At 28.8% G+C, this 25242-nt stretch overlaps 1 protein-coding gene across 10 annotated transcripts in view; it reads left to right on the plus strand.

The window, feature by feature from the left end:
• Window positions 1-25242, plus strand: part of rg (rugose) — a 361631-nt gene that overhangs the window by 303192 nt on the left and 33197 nt on the right. For 5 of the 10 annotated variants that reach the window (XM_065507267.1, XM_065507264.1, XM_065507268.1 and 2 more), the window contains 8 exons: window positions 6146-6286; window positions 12339-12478; window positions 12617-12830; window positions 20099-20351; window positions 20421-20563; window positions 20652-20842; window positions 20987-21177; window positions 21773-24025. In XM_065507267.1, coding sequence (XP_065363339.1) covers window positions 6146-6286; window positions 12339-12478; window positions 12617-12830; window positions 20099-20351; window positions 20421-20563; window positions 20652-20842; window positions 20987-21177; window positions 21773-24025 — 3526 coding nt within the window. The remainder of the gene's footprint in view (window positions 1-6145; window positions 6287-12338; window positions 12479-12616; window positions 12831-20098; window positions 20352-20420; window positions 20564-20651; window positions 20843-20986; window positions 21178-21772; window positions 24026-25242) is intronic. The other 5 variants (XM_065507266.1, XM_065507272.1, XM_065507270.1 and 2 more) reach the window with 2 other exon arrangements.

Consider the following 25242-nt stretch of genomic DNA (forward strand, 5'->3'; position numbering starts at 1 on the left):
ATTTTTCAACACTTTTTTGGGAATTGCGGGATTGCTGATAATAAATTTCAAAATTGGTTTTTATTTTTCCATTTTAAATAGAAAAATCTACATAACTGTGAAATTTCATTAAAAACTATTTATAAATAAAACTTTAATTTCAATTTGTCATATTTTTCTATAAAGTATTCCATGAATTTGTAATTGTCAAAAGTTATCAATATTTTTGAAAAATAGACAAATAGCTTGAACGAAATTATATTATATCGCATCATAACATTTTTAATTCTATGTGTAAATTTCAAAATAATCAAAAAAAAACCTTCTCCTGTAAAATTTGTGTTTTGTCGCTTACGATAATTTGGCGCTAAGGGCTCGATATAATCAATTGCTATTTTTGATTGCTAACTAGGGTGATCTATTCTTCGACATTTTTAGAAACCGGTTTTCGGTTTTTTGGAAATATTGCAATTTAATATAAACCGGTTTCGTTTTCGGTTATTTAATAATAACCGGTTAACCGAGTTCTATTTATTAAAATAATAGTGATTAAAACAATTTTGATTACTTCTTTTAACCTTCACAAGGTATTCGGTTCAAATTTGGCCCATTTTGAAATTAATATTTAGTTTTTTCTAAAAGTTATTGGTTTATGAATTTTATTTAATTTCAAATGTCAACAACTATGTTAGGTTTTTAGAAAAACAAATTGGCAAAAAAAATATCTATAAACTTCTTTGGACTTTGGGGTCATATTTGACCTGGAGCAAAAATCTTGAAATTTGTTACGCACAATCAAGTTCAATTTTTTCAGAGCTTTGTAGCTCTAATATATATCTCTCTCTTTTCATCATACTTGGTGTACATTATACTCGATTCCAAGGGTAAATACCAAAGCAATGTTTTTCTTATCCTTCATAAGGTCTTCCCAATTTTACGCATTTTGAATTTCAAATTAAAATTTGAAGTGTACTTGTAGGACATATAGATAACATGCATGAGCTAGTTTTCGGGCCTTCCAGATCACTTGTTACATTTGTCTAAATATAAAAAGTCTTCTAAAATAGAGTATTTCTTTTAAAAAAGTTTTTTGAATTTTGAATGTTTTTTTAAGACTCATGAAAAAACACTTTTAGAAAAAACCGGCTATTCGAGGAGAAAAACCCGGTTTCTTCGATATTCGAAATGTGAGCTTTTCAAAATAACCGAAACCGACCTTACCAAAAACACCGGTTATAACCGGTTGTTAAAAACCGAGCCGATCACCCTATTGCTAACTAAAAAAATCCAATACCTCCAAATGGATTCTACAACCCAAAATTAATTTTGGGTGTAAACTACCAGGTTTTGCTAAAGATATGGTGTGGTTAAGTTTCTTTCAACATTCATGTTTTACACCTGTTAGAAATCAAACTAAATAGGTACCATTGTTAAAATTTTACATAATTTATATACTGAAGAAAATAAGACAAAGTAGGGTGCACATTACTTAGAAAATTGTTCAAACAAATTAGGAAGTAACATACAGTTGGGAAAAAAGTAATAGCACCACTATGACCCTTTTTTTATTTTTCCAAAAACAAATAATTAGTGTTTGTATTTTTTCAAATATTGATATTTAATACATTGCTTAGTAGTCTCCTATGTTATTGTAATTTTTTTGCAATTTGAAGTTAAAATGACAAACAAATGCCGAAATATAAAATAGCACCACTTACACATTTTTTTAATGGAAAAGACGTGTTTATAAGATTTGACTTTTATTTTTATTATTTCGATCATAAAGTTAAAGAAAAGCTAATATTTTAAATAAAATGGGTCGTGGAAAGCACTGCAGTGCTGAAAAACCCGAAATAAAAACAAGTAAGAGTGCTATATTCGGCTGTGCCGAATCATATATACCCTTCACCAAATTATACTTAAAAATTTTAAATATTTTTGGGTAACCAAAATTTAATTTTTTTCCAGTTGTTTTTTTAATTTTTTGGAAAAAAAATTTTTCGATTGTTATTTTTTTTTTAAATTTAAAAATTTTTTTTTTAAATTATAAATTTATTTTTTGTTTTTTCAATTTTTTTTTTGTGAAATTTTTATTTCCGATTTTGACCCATTGTAGGTCCATCTTACTATGGTCTTATATACGTCGTTGCAAATGCCTTTGAAATATCTATCATTAGACATCCATATTGTCTATATTAATGTCTTAGTAATCCAGATATAAGACAAAAATAGGTCAAAAATCGAGGTTGTCTTGGTTTTTTCCTCATATCTCAGCCATTTGTGGACCGATTTTGCTGATTTTAAATAGAAAAATTCTCGAAAGCATGTCTGACAGAATTATTGAAGATTTGGATCCCGAAGATATCTGGGGTCTTCAGAAAATTGATTTCAACAGGCAGACAGACGGACAGACAGACGGACATGGCTTAATCGACTCCGCTATCTATAAGGATCCAGAATATATATACTTTATAGGGTCGGAAATGAAAAATGTAGAAATTACAAACGGAATGACAAACTTATATATATCCTTCTCACGAAGGTGAAGGGTATAATTAATATCGGATGGAAAATCTTATAGAGAAGAAAACGGTTGGGTGTTCTAACAAAATGATTCACAACACAATTAATTATAAAGAAAAGGCTGTAAGACGTGGAAGAAAACGAGTTCTGACCCCGCGTCAAGTCAAAAGATTGATCCGCGAGAGCAAAAAGGATCCTTTCAAAGCTGCAACCGAGCTAAAAAAGGACCTTAATATAACTGCGACACTACAAACACATTCGCACATGTCTCAGAGAACATAAATTAAAAGCGTGCAGTCCAAGAAAAGTCCCTCTTTTAAATGCAAAACATATCGCCAAGCGCATGAAGTTCGCAAAGCAACATCTAAATTGGTCAGTCCAAAAGTGGAAGAATATTTGAGTAAAGTTGTTATGTTTGGTGGAAAGGGTTCTCGTTCATACGTCAGGCGTCCTCAAAACTCCGAATACAATCCAAAATATACTACAAAAATTATTAAACATGGAGGGTCAAGCGTAATGGTATGGGGTTGTTTTTCTTTCTATGGAGTAGGTCCAATACATTGGATCAAAACCATAATGGAACAACACGTTTACGTCGATATTTTGGATACTGTGATGCTACCCTATGCAGAAGATGAGATGCCGTTGGTATGGGTCTTCCAACAGGATAATGACCCCAAGCATACCATTAGAAAAGCAAAGGAATGGTTTAAAAGAAATTCGGTGAACGTTTTGGAGTGGCCTGTGCAGTCACCAGACCTCCATCCAATCGAAAATCTGTGGACTGATGTCAAAAAGGCAGTTGCTGCTTCAAAGCCAACCACCAGCAAATCACTTTGGTAAATCATTCAGGAGTCCTGGAGCATGATTCCTCTAAAACGATGCCAAGATTTGGTTGAATCGATGCCAAGGCGATGCGCAGCTGTTATTGCCAATAAAGGCAACTCAACTAAATATTAAATTTATAGAATAATTTTACCCTTGATGTACAACTATTTTTAAGTAATGAAGTTATTATTTATTTCTTGTTTTTATAATCATAAGAGCATATTTCAAATTGATGCTATTATATTTTTCGTTAATTTTCTTAATATGTTTGTTGAAAACGGTAAATAAAATTATGATTTTTTTTTTCTTTTCTTAAATTTTTTAATCTTTTAGTTCTACAAAAACGTACCCAAAACATTCTTAAGCATACAAATGTAAATAAAAAGGGTATGAAAAACATTTTTATGGGGGGTGGTGCTATTTTTCTTTTCGCAGCTGTAAAGGCTAAAAATTCAGTAATATTCATCTTTGCATACAATTAAACAGATCACCATTTAGGAGATTTACTTGCTCGGACCACGCTCAAACAACTCTGATCCATAAAATTACGGTGTACTCTAATGTATTGTACATGATTACATTCGTACATTTTATGCATGTGCACAGAATTCATACATATGTACGTTCATAGACGACATAAGTGCATATTCACTGTATTTGGTGGTATTAAACAAAACAAAACAAAACAAAAGTAGAAACAAGAAAAAACTACTCAAAAATGTATTGAGAGAAATGTTTGCGATAAATAAAAACCTAATTGAATTTTATTCCTTAATACGTACTACATATCGTCACCTCAAATGCAAAAGGGCACAACAACCAAAAAATTGCAAATTCAGTTTTTAATGTACATACATACATACATATATTGCTGAAGAAAGAAAATCATATTTGTAACCACAACACTTTAACAGCCTGGCCCACGATGTCGAACATTGTCGTTCCAAACGACAAACAGCTGTTTTGCGGCTCACTAATATTCTTAGTCGAATGAAAACAAATGCGAACGTTAACGTCAGCAACTCAATACAAAAATGGGACTCACTATTTACATTTTCTGATGTTTGTACGAACTGAAATGTCAAATTCATTCACTTTTTATTTTTTGTCGTTTGTGCAAGAATCTAGTACAAAATGGATGCGTACGTATTTATTATTATACAGTTTTGTATAATATAACAGAATTTCACTCATAGTACTTACTCGAGTTGATCCGACAACTTTCCGGCTGCTAGTCAAGTGTTGTACTCACTACACCACTGCATAGTTATTTTATTTTGTGTCAAATAATGGTTTTCAATTTATTTTCGATTGTTTTCTGGAATTGCATATATGGCAACTCAATTATATTTGGATTACGTTTGAAGTGTAAAGCAAAACGAACGATAAGTCGTAAGATAGTGGGACACTGTTTCGAATGAAAGTGAGTGACTGACTTTCTTTCGCTTAAGTTTTCTTTCGACATCGTGGGCCAGGCTGTAAATATTATTACGTTTTTTGTTTCTCCTGTAAAATTTAAAAAAAGTGTTGATAGACGCTTTTGCATTTTAGGTGACCATATATTGTACATATGTATTTATGTTCAAATGTAGTAAATGGCACTAGTAAAGATACACAATGATTTCAAGTTTTCACACGATATTTCTATGTATATAATAATTTTTTTTAAATGTATATTAATTTTACCGTTAAAGGATTTACGTGTACCATCTATATTAGGGTATATAAATTACACGGTTTTTCTGACGTTCGAATAAGTGTTTTTTAATTGTTCGAATAATTCGATAACATACAATATATATAAAATTAATCAATATCGAAAACGGAAAGAAGTGTTTCCACCATCCAAACTACGTATGGGCAATTCCACGAGAATCGCTACCACGACTGAAAACACAAAAACCCTTGAAACTTGTTTTCAAGATGATTTGGATAGAAGAAAATAATAAAATGTTACTGTGTGAAAGTATTTAGATCATATTACAACATTTTAAAGACAAAAATAATAGTTTAAGCTGATTATATTAATTTTTTAATGTTTTAGGTATGTTTTAGGCTAAAATTGTGTTGAAAACTAGGCTCCCAATTAGCTTGTAGTATTAAATGAATTTGACTCTGATTGTTTTTTTGCTATTGTCAAATTGTTTATTGAAACCGAATGTATATTTTCTATTCTCTTTTTTTAGTTTTTGTATACATATATTTACAGAATATATATTGTTTTATTATAAGAGAAAAATCTGTCACGTACGGTATGTCACGTACGATATTAAATTTTATTTATTATAAAATCATCCAAAGATTGTTTTTATTTAAATATGACGGATTTTAAAGGAAAAATATTTGGTTTAGTGTAAGAAATTAAAAAAAAACATAACGCCTCTCACGATTCGAAAATTTTCACATATTTGGACAACAATATTTCGAAAGAACTTTTTATTATTTTAAAATATATAGGACCACCTGAATGGAACATAAAGATCAAATTATTTTTCAGATACTCTTATTTTTGCAAAATCTATTCCACTCTGTAGGCGTACAAATGTCATGTACGATAATATAGAATTGCTCATATGCTAGCATCGCAACGAATTGTCAATTAAAAGACTCAACTCCAGAACTTTTCTTCTGGGTAGTTAGATTACATTATTTAATAAATTTATAATTTTTGTATTATTAAATTTAAAAAATACACGATTTTCGTCATTACATGGACTAAACATATACTCCAAAACAAATAATATTGTGGTTTCGTGCTTTATTAATAAAATTAATAAACGCATTTAATACTATTTGTTTTTTTTACTTTCTTTAGGTCCTATATGATGGAAAGTTATCTAATGCCATTGTATTCATGTACAATCCAGTGGCAACCGATGGTCAACTATGTTTACAGTCAGCACCCAAAGGAAATGTATCATACTTTGTACATACACCACATGCACTTATGTTACAAGTAAGTATGCCCGAAAACAATAGCAATGGCAATAAAAGAAATAATAATAAATATTGTATGTACGAGTAAGTATGTATGTATGTATGTATGTATGTATGTATGTATGTATGTATGTATGTATGTATGTATGTATGTATGTATGTATGTATGTATGTATGTATGTATGTATGTATGTATGTATGTATGTATGTATGTATGTATGTATGTATGTATGTATGTATGTATGTATGTATGTATGTATGTATGTATGTATGTATGTATGTATGTATGTATGTATGTATGTATGTATGTATGTATGTATGTATGTATGTATGTATGTATGTATGTATGTATGTATGTATGTATGTATGTATGTATGTATGTATGTATGTATGTATGTATGTATGTATGTATGTATGTATGTATGTATGTATGTATGTATGTATGTATGTATGTATGTATGTATGTATGTATGTATGTATGTATGTATGTATGTATGTATGTATGTATGTATGTATGTATGTATGTATGTATGTATGTATGTATGTATGTATGTATGTATGTATGTATGTATGTATGTATGTATGTATGTATGTATGTATGTATGTATGTATGTATGTATGTATGTATGTATGTATGTATGTATGTATGTATGTATGTATGTATGTATGTATGTATGTATGTATGTATGTATGTATGTATGTATGTATGTATGTATGTATGTATGTATGTATGTATGTATGTATGTATGTATGTATGTATGTATGTATGTATGTATGTATGTATGTATGTATGTATGTATGTATGTATGTATGTATGTATGTATGTATGTATGTATGTATGTATGTATGTATGTATGTATGTATGTATGTATGTATGTATGTATGTATGTATGTATGTATGTATGTATGTATGTATGTATGTATGTATGTATGTATGTATGTATGTATGTATGTATGTATGTATGTATGTATGTATGTATGTATGTATGTATGTATGTATGTATGTATGTATGTATGTATGTATGTATGTATGTATGTATGTATGTATGTATGTATGTATGTATGTATGTATGTATGTATGTATGTATGTATGTATGTATGTATGTATGTATGTATGTATGTATGTATGTATGTATGTATGTATGTATGTATGTATGTATGTATGTATGTATGTATGTATGTATGTATGTATGTATGTATGTATGTATGTATGTATGTATGTATGTATGTATGTATGTATGTATGTATGTATGTATGTATGTATGTATGTATGTATGTATGTATGTATGTATGTATGTATGTATGTATGTATGTATGTATGTATGTATGTATGTATGTATGTATGTATGTATGTATGTATGTATGTATGTATGTATGTATGTATGTATGTATGTATGTATGTATGTATGTATGTATGTATGTATGTATGTATGTATGTATGTATGTATGTATGTATGTATGTATGTATGTATGTATGTATGTATGTATGTATGTATGTATGTATGTATGTATGTATGTATGTATGTATGTATGTATGTATGTATGTATGTATGTATGTATGTATGTATGTATGTATGTATGTATGTATGTATGTATGTATGTATGTATGTATGTATGTATGTATGTATGTATGTATGTATGTATGTATGTATGTATGTATGTATGTATGTATGTATGTATGTATGTATGTATGTATGTATGTATGTATGTATGTATGTATGTATGTATGTATGTATGTATGTATGTATGTATGTATGTATGTATGTATGTATGTATGTATGTATGTATGTATGTATGTATGTATGTATGTATGTATGTATGTATGTATGTATGTATGTATGTATGTATGTATGTATGTATGTATGTATGTATGTATGTATGTATGTATGTATGTATGTATGTATGTATGTATGTATGTATGTATGTATGTATGTATGTATGTATGTATGTATGTATGTATGTATGTATGTATGTATGTATGTATGTATGTATGTATGTATGTATGTATGTATGTATGTATGTATGTATGTATGTATGTATGTATGTATGTATGTATGTATGTATGTATGTATGTATGTATGTATGTATGTATGTATGTATGTATGTATGTATGTATGTATGTATGTATGTATGTATGTATGTATGTATGTATGTATGTATGTATGTATGTATGTATGTATGTATGTATGTATGTATGTATGTATGTATGTATGTATGTATGTATGTATGTATGTATGTATGTATGTATGTATGTATGTATGTATGTATGTATGTATGTATGTATGTATGTATGTATGTATGTATGTATGTATGTATGTATGTATGTATGTATGTATGTATGTATGTATGTATGTATGTATGTATGTATGTATGTATGTATGTATGTATGTATGTATGTATGTATGTATGTATGTATGTATGTATGTATGTATGTATGTATGTATGTATGTATGTATGTATGTATGTATGTATGTATGTATGTATGTATGTATGTATGTATGTATGTATGTATGTATGTATGTATGTATGTATGTATGTATGTATGTATGTATGTATGTATGTATGTATGTATGTATGTATGTATGTATGTATGTATGTATGTATGTATGTATGTATGTATGTATGTATGTATGTATGTATGTATGTATGTATGTATGTATGTATGTATGTATGTATGTATGTATGTATGTATGTATGTATGTATGTATGTATGTATGTATGTATGTATGTATGTATGTATGTATGTATGTATGTATGTATGTATGTATGTATGTATGTATGTATGTATGTATGTATGTATGTATGTATGTATGTATGTATGTATGTATGTATGTATGTATGTATGTATGTATGTATGTATGTATGTATGTATGTATGTATGTATGTATGTATGTATGTATGTATGTATGTATGTATGTATGTATGTATGTATGTATGTATGTATGTATGTATGTATGTATGTATGTATGTATGTATGTATGTATGTATGTATGTATGTATGTATGTATGTATGTATGTATGTATGTATGTATGTATGTATGTATGTATGTATGTATGTATGTATGTATGTATGTATGTATGTATGTATGTATGTATGTATGTATGTATGTATGTATGTATGTATGTATGTATGTATGTATGTATGTATGTATGTATGTATGTATGTATGTATGTATGTATGTATGTATGTATGTATGTATGTATGTATGTATGTATGTATGTATGTATGTATGTATGTATGTATGTATGTATGTATGTATGTATGTATGTATGTATGTATGTATGTATGTATGTATGTATGTATGTATGTATGTATGTATGTATGTATGTATGTATGTATGTATGTATGTATGTATGTATGTATGTATGTATGTATGTATGTATGTATGTATGTATGTATGTATGTATGTATGTATGTATGTATGTATGTATGTATGTATGTATGTATGTATGTATGTATGTATGTATGTATGTATGTATGTATGTATGTATGTATGTATGTATGTATGTATGTATGTATGTATGTATGTATGTATGTATGTATGTATGTATGTATGTATGTATGTATGTATGTATGTATGTATGTATGTATGTATGTATGTATGTATGTATGTATGTATGTATGTATGTATGTATGTATGTATGTATGTATGTATGTATGTATGTATGTATGTATGTATGTATGTATGTATGTATGTATGTATGTATGTATGTATGTATGTATGTATGTATGTATGTATGTATGTATGTATGTATGTATGTATGTATGTATGTATGTATGTATGTATGTATGTATGTATGTATGTATGTATGTATGTATGTATGTATGTATGTATGTATGTATGTATGTATGTATGTATGTATGTATGTATGTATGTATGTATGTATGTATGTATGTATGTATGTATGTATGTATGTATGTATGTATGTATGTATGTATGTATGTATGTATGTATGTATGTATGTATGTATGTATGTATGTATGTATGTATGTATGTATGTATGTATGTATGTATGTATGTATGTATGTATGTATGTATGTATGTATGTATGTATGTATGTATGTATGTATGTATGTATGTATGTATGTATGTATGTATGTATGTATGTATGTATGTATGTATGTATGTATGTATGTATGTATGTATGTATGTATGTATGTATGTATGTATGTATGTATGTATGTATGTATGTATGTATGTATGTATGTATGTATGTATGTATGTATGTATGTATGTATGTATGTATGTATGTATGTATGTATGTATGTATGTATGTATGTATGTATGTATGTATGTATGTATGTATGTATGTATGTATGTATGTATGTATGTATGTATGTATGTATGTATGTATGTATGTATGTATGTATGTATGTATGTATGTATGTATGTATGTATGTATGTATGTATGTATGTATGTATGTATGTATGTATGTATGTATGTATGTATGTATGTATGTATGTATGTATGTATGTATGTATGTATGTATGTATGTATGTATGTATGTATGTATGTATGTATGTATGTATGTATGTATGTATGTATGTATGTATGTATGTATGTATGTATGTATGTATGTATGTATGTATGTATGTATGTATGTATGTATGTATGTATGTATGTATGTATGTATGTATGTATGTATGTATGTATGTATGTATGTATGTATGTATGTATGTATGTATGTATGTATGTATGTATGTATGTATGTATGTATGTATGTATGTATGTATGTATGTATGTATGTATGTATGTATGTATGTATGTATGTATGTATGTATGTATGTATGTATGTATGTATGTATGTATGTATGTATGTATGTATGTATGTATGTATGTATGTATGTATGTATGTATGTATGTATGTATGTATGTATGTATGTATGTATGTATGTATGTATGTATGTATGTATGTATGTATGTATGTATGTATGTATGTATGTATGTATGTATGTATGTATGTATGTATGTATGTATGTATGTATGTATGTATGTATGTATGTATGTATGTATGTATGTATGTATGTATGTATGTATGTATGTATGTATGTATGTATGTATGTATGTATGTATGTATGTATGTATGTATGTATGTATGTATGTATGTATGTATGTATGTATGTATGTATGTATGTATGTATGTATGTATGTATGTATGTATGTATGTATGTATGTATGTATGTATGTATGTATGTATGTATGTATGTATGTATGTATGTATGTATGTATGTATGTATGTATGTATGTATGTATGTATGTATGTATGTATGTATGTATGTATGTATGTATGTATGTATGTATGTATGTATGTATGTATGTATGTATGTATGTATGTATGTATGTATGTATGTATGTATGTATGTATGTATGTATGTATGTATGTATGTATGTATGTATGTATGTATGTATGTATGTATGTATGTATGTATGTATGTATGTATGTATGTATGTATGTATGTATGTATGTATGTATGTATGTATGTATGTATGTATGTATGTATGTATGTATGTATGTATGTATGTATGTATGTATGTATGTATGTATGTATGTATGTATGTATGTATGTATGTATGTATGTATGTATGTATGTATGTATGTATGTATGTATGTATGTATGTATGTATGTATGTATGTATGTATGTATGTATGTATGTATGTATGTATGTATGTATGTATGTATGTATGTATGTATGTATGTATGTATGTATGTATGTATGTATGTATGATGAAATTCTTAGGAAATTAGAATTATTTATAGTCAAAGGGATTCTACTAAATAAATTTTATTTATTTCGGGCAAATTTTCCTCAACATACCAAACAGCTACGTACGTACGTACTTATGATGCTTTATTTGATATTGTGGCTCAAAATTCTTGTGGTCTCTCCCTTGAGACATTATTTCTTTTTTCGCCTTATTTTAGTATGCAGTAAATGTTTAAGTAAAAGTTAAATTGCAAACATGTTTATACAATTTAAGTCAACATAAGTAGTATGTACATTAGACATACCTTTTGCATTTTACTATAAAACTTTTTATTTCCTTCGTCTTTGTGTTTTTATTCTAGGATGTAAAAGCTGTTATTACGCATTCCATACACTGTACATTAAATTCTATAGGTGGGATTCAAGTTTTGTTTCCACTTTTCTCACAATTGGATATGGCTCATGAGGGTATTAGCGACATGAAACGTGATCCAACATTATGGTAAGTTGTATTGTACAGGTTCTTATTTTAGTTTCCATATACATCTGTCTAGAGAACTTTTGTCAACATACATATATATTTTAAATATTAAAACATTTTGGATAATGTTTAATTTAATACATTCTGTGTCATTTTCAGCTCGAAGCTTTTGGGTTTTATTTGCGAATTAGTTGAAACTTCACAAACCGTACAACAGCACATGATACAAAATCGGGGTTTCCTAGTTATATCGTTTATGCTACAGCGATCGTCTCGAGAACACCTTACTCTAGAAGTGTTGGGCTCATTTCTTAATCTAACTAAATATTTAGTGACATGTCTGTCAGCCAATAGTGATTTATTGCTCAAACAGGTATGATATATGCTTTAAACGTCCTTCCTCGCAACATACATACATATATATGTATGTATGTATGTATTTAAGTCGTTAACGAATTTCTTTGTCAAAAATCTTGTCAATTAAATACATAATATTATTATTATTGCAATTTTTCAATAATACCAATTTTGATTAAGAAGAAACCAGCATGTGTAATACATGTGTGTAGAAATAATGAAATCGAAAATGCATGACAATGTTTATTATACTTACTATTACTATTACTCTTACTATTATAATTAAGGAGTGAGATCGAAAAATTCTTAACATACATATATGTTTATAAAAAAGAAACCACTAAACTTACAGCTTTAATTTTTTTTTTATTTGATTGAAATTATTATTACAATTTACAAAAAAAATTATTTTTATAGTTTTAATCACTAGTGATGAAATTTTGAACCTTTTTCGGAAACCCTTCCATTAACGTTTTTATAGTGCTTTCTGTCACTTTGCTCGAACATGTAGTCCATCTCCGTTTAAAATCTACCACACTTTTGGACACCTTTTTTGTACTCTTCAATTCTCTTTTAACAAGAGCCCAATATCTCTCCACTGGCCTTAGCTCCGGGCAGTTTGGAGGATTTGCCTCTCTTGGTACAAATACCACATTATTGTTCTTGTACCACTCAAGGGCTTGTTTGCCATAGTGACAGGATGCCAAGTCAGGCCAAAAATAAGTGGACACATTATGAAGTCTTATGAATGGAAGCAGCCTTTTTTGTAAACATTCCTTGATGTAAATTTCGGTATTTATAGAGCCCGTTGTAACAAATGAGTGGCTTCTTTTGCCGCAACTGCATATTGCTTGCCATACCAAGAACTTTCTGGGAAATTTTGTCTGCTTTTGGGTCCTAAACTTTTCTTCAACATTCCCTCGAGCATCAGCAACATAAAATTTTTGACCTGGAAGTTGCGAAAAATCTGCCAGAACATACGTTTCGTCATCCATTATGCAGCAAGAATATTTTTTTATAAAACTTGACTTCAATTTCCGTGCTCTGTTTTTGGCCTCTAAATTTTTAGTAGCGTTCCTGTCAGGAACTTTTTGAGCCTTGTATGTTTTTAAACCTGCATTAGCTTTAACTTTTCGTACCAAATAGTCCGAGCACTGAGCTAACCGGGCTGCTTTCCTACCGGATGTGTTGGGAGCTCTTTTGAAAATGCGTTCTATTTTTTTGGCTTTAGAAACATCATGTGGACCATTCCTTCTACCTGAACCAGGTTTTCTATCAACTGACAAGTTCTCCCGGTACTGTTTAATAACATTGGAAACAGTTTGACGGCAGACCTTTGTATGCTTGGCCAACTTTTTGTAAGACCAAGTTGGGTTTTGTTGAAAATATTTAATAATTTCAGTACGCACTTTTTTCTGGTCACTCATTTTAATCAGATTAACAAAAAAATTAATATAATTGACATTACACATAATAACTGACATGTTTTTCAAAGGTAACTTGATCAAAAAAAAATTCAAATAATACTTGGGTTAAAAAATGTAATGAAAAACGTGTGTTAAGAATTTTTCGATCTCACTCCTTACATATTATTCTTTTTGGAATACAAATAATTAATTTTGATTGTATTTGTTTGTTTTCTTTTTCATTTCTACTTTATGTAATTAAAATAACAAAACACACTCACACACACAGTTAAACATGGGCTTGCGATATCCCTTTAAAAAAGTAATTTATACATACACATATATATATTTCTAACAAAAAAAAAATATTAAAAAAAACATTCAATAACCATCTATGTATTGTATGTAGTGGGCGAATGATTAATATTTGTTTATTTTTGGCTGATAATATTAAGTATACGTCCAAAAGCTCAATACTTACCCCCAATTTCACAATATCCAATTATAAAACATACCTATTTTAAAGAAAAATTAACAAACTGCAGCTTTAGTTAACGAGCACTATTAGCCATTTTCATTTCACCATCAGTTGATTCCTTAACAAACATCTAAGGTAGAAAATGTTTTAAAATTTTGTTTTAAAATTAAGAGAAAAAAAAATAATAATTGGGTTCTAAATATTTACTAGAGAGCTATGTTTTCTTAAATGGTGTAGGTTAAGTGTTAATCTTACACTGTGGTTAAAATTGTTATATTTAGCTTATAGATGGTACATGGTGAAAATGGCCATTTGGGTTAGAACGTTTTTATTATACATATTTATATTTAAGATATTAATAAAAAGGTTCTTTCACGCTGAGAAATACCCCCCGTTGCCACATGCAACTAATTACTTATAAGTAATGAATACGTATTATCATCGAAAAACACCGAAAAACCACAAAATGTTGTGTGTGTCTACACTATGCCTTGCAAGTTCATTTTAAAATTGTCGCCAACAACGAATGTTCTTGCAAAAAATGCTATGTTGAACGAATTAAAAGAAAATATTAAGGGAAAGCCAGTATTGCCGTGTTGTCAATATTATAAAATTATTGAAAAAAAAATATTTTCGTTCATTTTTTTTTAAATTAATGAAATTTATGTTTAATAAAAATACCATTAATATATGTTGTTTTATATTTGTGTCATATTTATTTTTTTAAATACATAGAAAATCTGCTATTTTCATTTACTAAGTTTTAGTAAATTGATATAAAACTCATTCTTGGTAACACTGTTTCTTCATTTGTCATTTTACTTGCGACAAGTGAAAAAATTTACTTGCAAGCAAATTCTCTTGCAAGCTGAGCTGCAAGCAAGAAAAATATGATTGTGTTAGTAAAAAACTGTGAGTGTATTGAGGTTTTCGAACTTGCACTTGCATGTGGCAACGGTGGGTTAATTAATACTTAGTTGACAAGGTACCACTTTCAAATTTGTTGAAATTTTTCAACACTAGTTCTCTGTGGTAATACGAAATTTGAAGTCGCTTAAAGTTTTTAAATTTGCTATGGTTGTGATTCTATACAGGCTCAAAGTTCAAATTTTATATAAGAATGGTTTAAAATTGTGCATTTTAAATTTTTTACAATAGTATTTTCATAAATCATTTTCTTTTGAAAACAGGATATTCAACCAAAAAATTGTATCTTTCATTTTCTAAAGATGTTTCTCAATTAAAAGCCATTGTATGGTTAACAACATATACAAAATAAGTCAAACATGGCAAATATTTGCTCAAAAAAGCGTAATCACATTTTTTAGCACAAATTAGTTTGACGTGTTAACTCTTACAAGTGTTTTGTTTGTTTTGAATTATCCAAAGTAAAATAAGTTTTTGAAATAAATAGAAGAATTCAAATATATTTTATTTAGTCGTTACGTCTAAATACGTCAAATATTTGTCATGTGTGACCCTACCTTTAGTCTTATATAAATCGTAGGGACAACAAACTCCTAAGTATATCACCAGAAACCTGTAAAGATAAATATGTCAAAAATATTAATTGATACCATAAAATCTCCCTTAAAAATATCGTGTCATTTTTAATGTCTATGTAGATTTTTTCTTATATTTTTAAATTAAAATTAAAAAAAAAATGTTCTCTGTTGTTCTCGTTTATGTTAGACATGTTCTGCGAAATTTTAAAAACTAATGTTTTCATGTTTTTTTCTTATTTTAGATATAAATTAGAAAAATATGATAAACTGATAAATCAAAGGATTGTAATATATTTTATATATTGAATAAATTTGTATTCTTCTTAAGTAAATTTTTGTTATAATATATGCTATGTAGTTTGCAAAAGAATCTTAAAAATCCCATTTGCATGTTTTCCCAACAGAGAAAAATTAAGGACATGAATTTCTAGATATTCTTATTCAATTATCTCGAGAATTCTCAATACTCCATTGGCTCATATTTAGTTTAAATCGGTTTCTTGAAAAAAATCTATGATTCATTAGCTTTAATATGAGATCAAAAATGGTATAATTTGACTAACAATTCTAAAGTTGTTAACAGTTTAAACTTTAGATATTTTACACTCAACTATTAACAAATATGAACTTTGAAACTATATAAAAACAAAACAAAGCGAATTTCGAAATTCTGTATGGCCATGGAAATCATGTTTACCAAATATTATCGAAATTTTTCGTTTCGTCCCAGTTCATCATTTTAATTTATTTTTTTTTTAAGCATGTTCTTTTTTTCTTTTTGATTACATATTTACATTTTTTGAATATGAATTTTTTTAAATTTGATGGAGTTTTGCATCAAAGTATCACTTCCTCTCTCAATCTTTCTCAGTATTTATTGTTTGGTCTTTATTACTAATTATTAACATATTTTATGTCTGTCTCTTTCTTCTTTGTCGAACTTTTTCTATGTTTCAAAACTATAAATTTACACTTTTTCTCCATTCACCTTGAAATGCAAAATTTTGTTTAAAACGACGCTCGTTCGTTAAATAAAACAACAACAACAACAACAAAATTTATTACCAAATCTTAATAATTCCCTGAATGCTTGCCAACCCGTTTCCAAATACCAAACATTTTTAAACAAAAACACTTGTCATCTCTGTTTTAAACATCATCTTAACAAACAGTTCTACCAGGTGAAAAGTTTGATACTTTAAACAACGCAAATTTTATACGTTCTTTGTAGTCTAAAGAGTTCAAAAGTATTTTAGAAGATACATACATACATATTTTTCAAAATGTATTTACTATTAATTAGATTTATAAAATATTGTTTTAAAAGTAAACTACGTTACATTAAATGTTGTTAATTATTTTTATTCTTACATACTACATACACATTTGATAGTTAGTATTTAACAGATATGTACATACATAAGTACTAACATAAACAATATATAAATCATATGATATTACAATACAACATACATATATAGTATTCGTAGTACTCGTAGATGTGCATTAGTGTGGGACGATTTTTAAAATAGATTTTTGCATCCACCTGGAAATAAAATGGACCATTTTGAAAAATATTCACTATTTAGATATTTCCAGAATCAATATTTGTGACTTATTTACAGGAAAATGTCTTTTAGGTGATTTTTTTAACACACCAAACTAGTTTTCAATATATCCATCCGTTGGTTTGCTTCCTTAAAAAGTTATTGAAAACACATAGCACTTACATATGTTGGTATTTAAACAAAAAAAAAAAACTGAAAAGTCATTTTAAAAAATACTAACAATCGGAAAATCCTATCAAAATTTATTTCCAAAAATATATTCTGAATGTATGAAATGCATTGATACAAAAAAACTTCTAGCAATAAAAACTTAGTTGCATTAAGGAACTTCTAACTTACGAATATAGTTTTCTTCAACCATTTTGTGAACTTAGCACCACATGCATAGATTGTAAGTCTTCATTGACATACATAGAAATAAGTCGTGAGTACACTTAACGTGTTAAGGAATTGAACTATATATATTTTGTCCGATGTATTTATAACAGTAAGAACCTTTAAAAATGTGTAGAGCTCTTTTAGACTTATGCTTGATAACTATTTGCGAGTTTAAAATGCATTCGTAACGTAGACTACGGTTCGATCGAATATAAGGTTTCGGATTTGGCCAAAGGTCATTTTGTGCGAACAATAAATGGCAACGATTATTTCCAGTGGAGCACAAATATATTGTTATTATTAATATTTTTTAAACAAACAAATTGTAATGTACAAATATATGTAAAGCATATAAACATTTTTACATTTTAAATTGTAAATATAGCAGATTCTGAAAATTTAAAAACATACAAATTGTAAAAGAATAGAAAATTCTTACAAAAACCTGCAAAAAAAGAAAAGCTTTTTATTTTAATACGTTTTAGTTTTTTAACTTGTTTTATTCCCTGTTTTAAATTTTCAAATGTAAATATTAAACTCCCCTTTACCAGTTCTGTGAACTCATGACACAACAATATAAGGTATAACAAAGAAAATATGAAAATATATGAAAAATTCCAAAATCAACGTTTGACGTTGTAGGCGTAAGTATATATAGACTCTCGCTAGTGATTCTACCTTCTACAATTATTGTATCACGAGTTCATCTACTAAACCTAAAAATTTAAAATAACACACAATACATTCTAGGCGTATTCTTGTACAAACCTTTGTTTTGTGTCTTATATTGAAATGAAAAGTCAAAAGTTTAATTAAAGGACATTTTTAATGTTTAATGTATTCAGCAAATATTTTTATACTCTTCACCGTCGTGCGACAAAAAATTTAATGCAAGTTTGTCAGTCGAAAACACAACATAAACAACCAAATAATTATTAGCAACTCACCTTATTAATACACCTTGAATGCAAGAAATTTTCAATGACTTAGCTTTTGTTCCGTAATAATTTGACAAACAAATAAAAAATATATGTATAAAACTGTTGATACATTTTATTATTGTTTAATATTGTTCACTGTATAGAACAGTAGATAGTATCCAAATATCCTTATTCTTACATTTATTTGAAAAAAAAAAACTATTTCTTTGTTGATGGAAAGGAAAAGATTAGCAAATTAGAGGATTGCATAAGAGAATGATCGGTTAGAACAACGAAAGCTAAATGTAATAGGTACCTTCTAAATATAATAATGATGTAGGGACAAATGAAACAAAATAAATTATTGTCATGCATTACATTTAAACCATTTACATTATTTATTTATAAATACATATGTATGTATGTGTTTATTAGTTAAAAGCGCCACAGTTAGTTGCCATGCCGTAAATTAAATGGAATATTCGATGTATGAAGAGAAATTGAAAGAATTACATTTATTTATTAAACATATTTTAGGCTTGTTCGATATTTAAACAAAATACGAATATTATTTATAGCTAATCAATTTATTACAATATTATAGTACTCGTATGTATGTATTATTAACTTATTTTTTTTTTCTCTTTATTTTATGTTTCTTTTTCATACAATATTATTTATTTGTTTGTACCTAAAATAATAAATATTGTTGATGCTGTAAAACTGAATGAATATATTTTGTTGCTGCATGCTGTTTTTGTTACAAAATAAAACGTTTTAAATCCAAATCCAAATACAAAATCAATCTCCATACTTTTTGTATTATATAAATAAATATAAAAAAATCGACTGCATTGTGCATAAACATGTATGTATATATATATATATTTTGACATATTGTTGTTTTTTTAATTTTCGTTTGACTTTTAAATGTATAACCTTTATGAAACGTTGAATATTTTGAGAAACTTGTGATATTGAAAGAGATTATTAATTCCATGTATCGTTTTTTTGTACTCTTGTTTGTAGTTGTTTTGTTTTTCGTTTTTAACGTGGCAGCTTTTGGATCACGTTTTATTTAATCCAGCTTTGTGGATTTATACACCAGCGAATGTTCAAGCTCGACTATATTCATATTTAGCAACAGAATTTCTGAGCGATACACAAATCTATAGCAATGTACGACGTGTAAGTACTGTTCTGCAAACAGTGCATACTTTAAAATATTATTATTGGGTTGTGAATCCACGTGCTAAAAGTGGTATTATTCCAAAGGGATTGGGTAAGCTAAACTAAATATATAAACTGCGTATGTTAAGCAATTCATATCATATTTTTTCACTTTCATCAGATGGCCCTCGTCCAGCCCAAAAAGATATCTTAGCTATACGCGCTTACATTCTATTGTTTTTAAAACAATTGATTATGATAGGTCAGGGTGTCAAAGAAGATGAACTGCAAAGCATTTTAAATTATTTGACAACCATGCATGAGGTAGGTACAAATAGATCTCTTGTGTGTGATCTCATTTAACAATGTTCTCGTTAATTTGAATGCATTCTTTTTTGGCGTAAATTTTAAGGATGAAAATCTACATGATGTTCTGCAAATGTTAATATCGCTTATGTCTGAGCATCCCAGCTCTATGGTACCTGCTTTTGATGTTAAACATGGCGTTAGATCCATATTTAAACTGCTGGCTGCTGAAAGTCAATTGATACGCTTACAAGCCCTTAAACTATTAGGCTTCTTTTTATCGCGGAGCACTTACAAGTATGTTACACGCTCCTATTTCATACCATACATATGTATATGCTCACGTTAATTTTTCCTAAAATGTACTTTTCTATTTCATTTATTGTTTATTGTTTTTTTTTTATTGTTTTCTTTACTCCATCTCCATTTTATTGATTTTAGAAGAAAGTACGATGTTATGTCTCCACATAATTTGTACACACTATTAGCGGAACGTTTACTTTTGTATGAAGAATCATTGTCGATGCCAACTTATAATGTGCTATATGAAATTATGACCGAACATATATCACAGCATATAATGTACAATAGACATCCAGAACCCGAAAGTCATTATCGTTTAGAAAATCCAAGTAAGTTTTAAGTTGTATCCAGATATGCATATGTACTAGGGTGGTTTTATAAAATCCATTTCCGATTTTTATAGATGCTCACGTCTAGAATTGTTCCTTTTAGTGTAAAAATACGATTGTTAAAGTTTTAGCACAGTCGGACTTTGCCTTTCCGTGCCGAAAGTGCCTCGAAGCTATAAAATGACTACTACTTTTTCTCATTTTGACCTCAACTAGTTAATTTTTCATTACTAATCATGTATTACAGCAGAAAGTTAAAATATGGGAATCCCAATTTTGTTTGTTGTTGCAATATTGGAGCTGATGAACAGCTTCTGGTATCAGTCAGGTAGTAGAAGCTGTTAGCGATAGCCTTTTTGAAAACTTCAGGACTCTTTCGGCACGGGAAGGCAAAGTCCGATTGAGCTAAAACTTTTACAATCGTATTTTTACACTAAAAGGAACAATTCTATTTCATAAAAACTACCCTAATATGTTCGTACGCATTTACTTACTATTCACATTTTCTACAAACAACATTTTCAAAGTGATTTGCTTTTTTAGGCTCTGCAGAAAAATAAAAAAAAATATTTTCTTTCTGTTTGTTCTATTCCAGTGATGCTGAAGGTAGTGGCCACTTTAATTAGGCAATCCAAGCAAACTGAATCGTTGATTGAAGTAAAAAAACTGTTTCTTTCCGATATGACATTACTTTGTAATAGCAATCGTGAAAATAGACGCACGGTTCTGCAAATGTCTGTGTGGCAAGAGTGGCTCATTGCAATGGCCTATATCCATCCGAAAAATACAGAGGAACAAAAAATTTCCGATATGGTTTATTCTTTGTTTCGTATGCTTTTACATCATGCCATTAAATATGAATATGGAGGTTGGCGAGTTTGGGTTGACACATTAGCCATTGTGCATTCAAAAGTTTCGTATGAAGAATTTAAACTACAATTTGCTCAAATGTATGAACACTACGAAAGGCAGCGAACAGACAACATAACTGATCCTGCCTTAAGACAGGCGAGACCAATAAGTACCATCAGTGGATGGGAGCGTGAAGAATTACATCAGCAACAACATGGAGTAGTTCACAATGCAGCGTCGGTAGCATCATTAGAAGATGTACCTCAAGTAGATGAAGATGGCGAGGATGAGATGGAAACGGAAGAGTGTTTGAATCATAATCAAGAGAACGATATGGACGATGTGGAGACGGAAAGAGATGAAACAGAGGGCAAATGTGATTGCGCAAATGAATCTGACAAATTACCAGATACCACAAAAGATGCCATCGCCAATGAAACAGTCAAATCTAGTATATCGAGTGTGAGCGATGTTTATAATGAACATATAAAATCTGAGATAATAGTAACTGCCGTTAACTGTAATGGCCATACCCCCTCTTCCAAGACTACCAGTGCCACCTCAACACCCGCCAAAATAATTACATCCACGGGACAAGAAGCCCTAAGGGAATCTTTAAATATCAGCGATTTAGAGGAGCTTGAAATCGAAAATGCTAAAACAGACTCATCCAATGACGATGCCCACATTGCATTAGTTCTACAGAACTCGGAGAAATCTTTAGCCGATTGCAAACTTTTAGCCGATGAATTACAGGAAGCATCGTCAGTTATAAAGGATGAAGAAATTGAATTGGCTGTAAACGAAGTAGTACAGGGTGTTTTAAATAATGAAAAGAAACAAATCAAAGAACCGTCCTTTGAACACCCACCAACAACTGCTGAAGATAATGCAACTCATACAAAAATAACACAACTCAATAACAAAAATCTCCTAAACAACAACATTACTGCAACAACAACAGACCAATTATCAGCTGAAATAAACGCAAATAATGAAATCATACCTGACATTAGCGAGGACTGTAAAAAGACTGAACAAACTCACGTTACGGAACAGAATAATTTGAATAACAATGAATGTCAAACGATAGTCGAAGCAACAACGACAGCCACTGTTGCAGTTGCAGTTGCAGAACGAACAGCACAAAAAGATTTAGGTGAATTAGAAGTAAGTTCGTCTTTATCTACAACCGTAGAAACAACGGAAGAAATATCTTCGCTTAGTCCTGAAACTACAGTATCAAGTACTTCGATGGTGGACGAATCAATAGTAAATTTACATGAAGATCCCGCTGAAACTACCACAGTCAAAGATATAGTTGATGAGTTAATAGATAAAGTTATTGAGATTTCTTCACAAGACCAACATCTGGAACCAATAACGGAAGCCAATAAGAATAATAATAATACCAACAATATTTATGAAAATATCGATGAAAATTCGTTGAACAATCCCGACTCTACCGTAGAAGTGTCATCGGAAGACTTTCTTAGTGAAACCGCTAAGGAAATTATTGAAGATGTTATACAAGCTGCTGTGGAAAAAGCAATTTCTTTAGATTCTCCTGCTGAAAGTACTTGCCCGGAGGAAAAAGTACAAAATGATACAGAAAGCGAAAATAATCAAAATGTAGCCAATATGGTACAAACTGTAGTGGACGATCTGGTAGAAGAGACTGTGTCCACAATAGTAGACTTGGCCGAGAAAAAAGTGTTTGAAGAGCAAGAAACAGAACAACGGAAATGTGAAAATCAAGATGCATTAGAAGAAGAAATTCAAGATGGAATCGACCATACCGAAGATAACACACAAAAATTCCAACAAGATTTGACGCACGAAAGTCACATTGAGTCAGAGACTGCAGTTAGTCAGGAAACTCAAACAAATCAGTCCATAGGCGAAACTGAGGAACATATACCTTCTCAGGTCCCTCATTCGCAACCTCAACAGAAACAACAAAGTGCCAGTACTCAAGTTGAAAATCAACATTTCGGTAAATATTCAGTTACAGAATCCTAGTCAATAGCATTTATCATTTACTCGCATTTATATCACACTTTGTTATTGAAAATTATTGAATATATAGGGATTAACATTTAAAATGTGAAAATGTTGTTAAAGGAGAATATCATTTTATCAGGACAATGTGTAGCAACGATACATTTACGAGTAACTACTTACACATACCATTGATAAGCAAAGCGTATCTGCTGACTCGCAACATTTGCATTTACGTCAGAGTGTTTATGACTTAATACAGCTAAAAAAAAACTTAATATTTTGTTTATGTAAATTCTAAATCCAAAAATGAAAGAAACATTTATTTGATTTTTGTTTGTAATTGTTGGTAATTTTATTTTGATTGCAGCTACTTAATTTAATAAATATTAAACAAGTTTGGCAACCAATACCATTTAGAAACTACTTTTTTCGGTAAAACACCGGTAATAAAATTCCGGTTTCTTTAATGAAATTCAGAAAATCAGTAGACCCACGTGTTTGTATCAGAGAGTAGATGTCAGATGGAATCAATATTTCAAAACCTCTACAATTCTTAGAAATATGGAAAAATTAAATTCTTCTTTAACACCAAATATCAACAAAATGCGTGAATTGCTATATGCAACTAGACATAAAAACCCGATATCGTTAATTAATTCATTAATTACAAATATACAAAAATATTAATTATCATTTAGATATACATACATCCATACATACATTTCTTTCAGTATTGAACATTTCCAAACCTAGTAAACATTTTAAACCCTTTCGCTATACACATACTTTAAATTTTAATTTACCAATTTTTTTAATAATTAATTTACAAAATTTAATTACATACATTAATACTGATGTTATGCAACATTCCAAAAATCAATCATGTCAGTATTAAGTTAGAGTGCTTTTAGTTTTGCTGCTCGTATTAAATTGAAATTTTTGAAAGACTTATGTATATGTTGATGAAATATTCGACATATTCCAAAAACCGGTTTTCGAATAATTCGAAAAAGCGTAATTTTTAAAAACTGGTTTTCGTTTTTTTCAATCAAAAAACGGCTCGAATAACCGGTTTTTAAATTTTTTGTCAATTTATGAATTGAGGTATAAATTAAGCTTAAATATTTTTTTTTTATTAAAACTAATTAAAAAATCATTCAGTCTTTTAAAAATGTATTTAAATTAAATTTATTTAACACAACTTTAAAT

This window comes from Calliphora vicina, chromosome 4, assembly GCF_958450345.1.
Source record: "Calliphora vicina chromosome 4, idCalVici1.1, whole genome shotgun sequence".
Classification (NCBI taxonomy): domain Eukaryota; kingdom Metazoa; phylum Arthropoda; class Insecta; order Diptera; family Calliphoridae; genus Calliphora; species Calliphora vicina.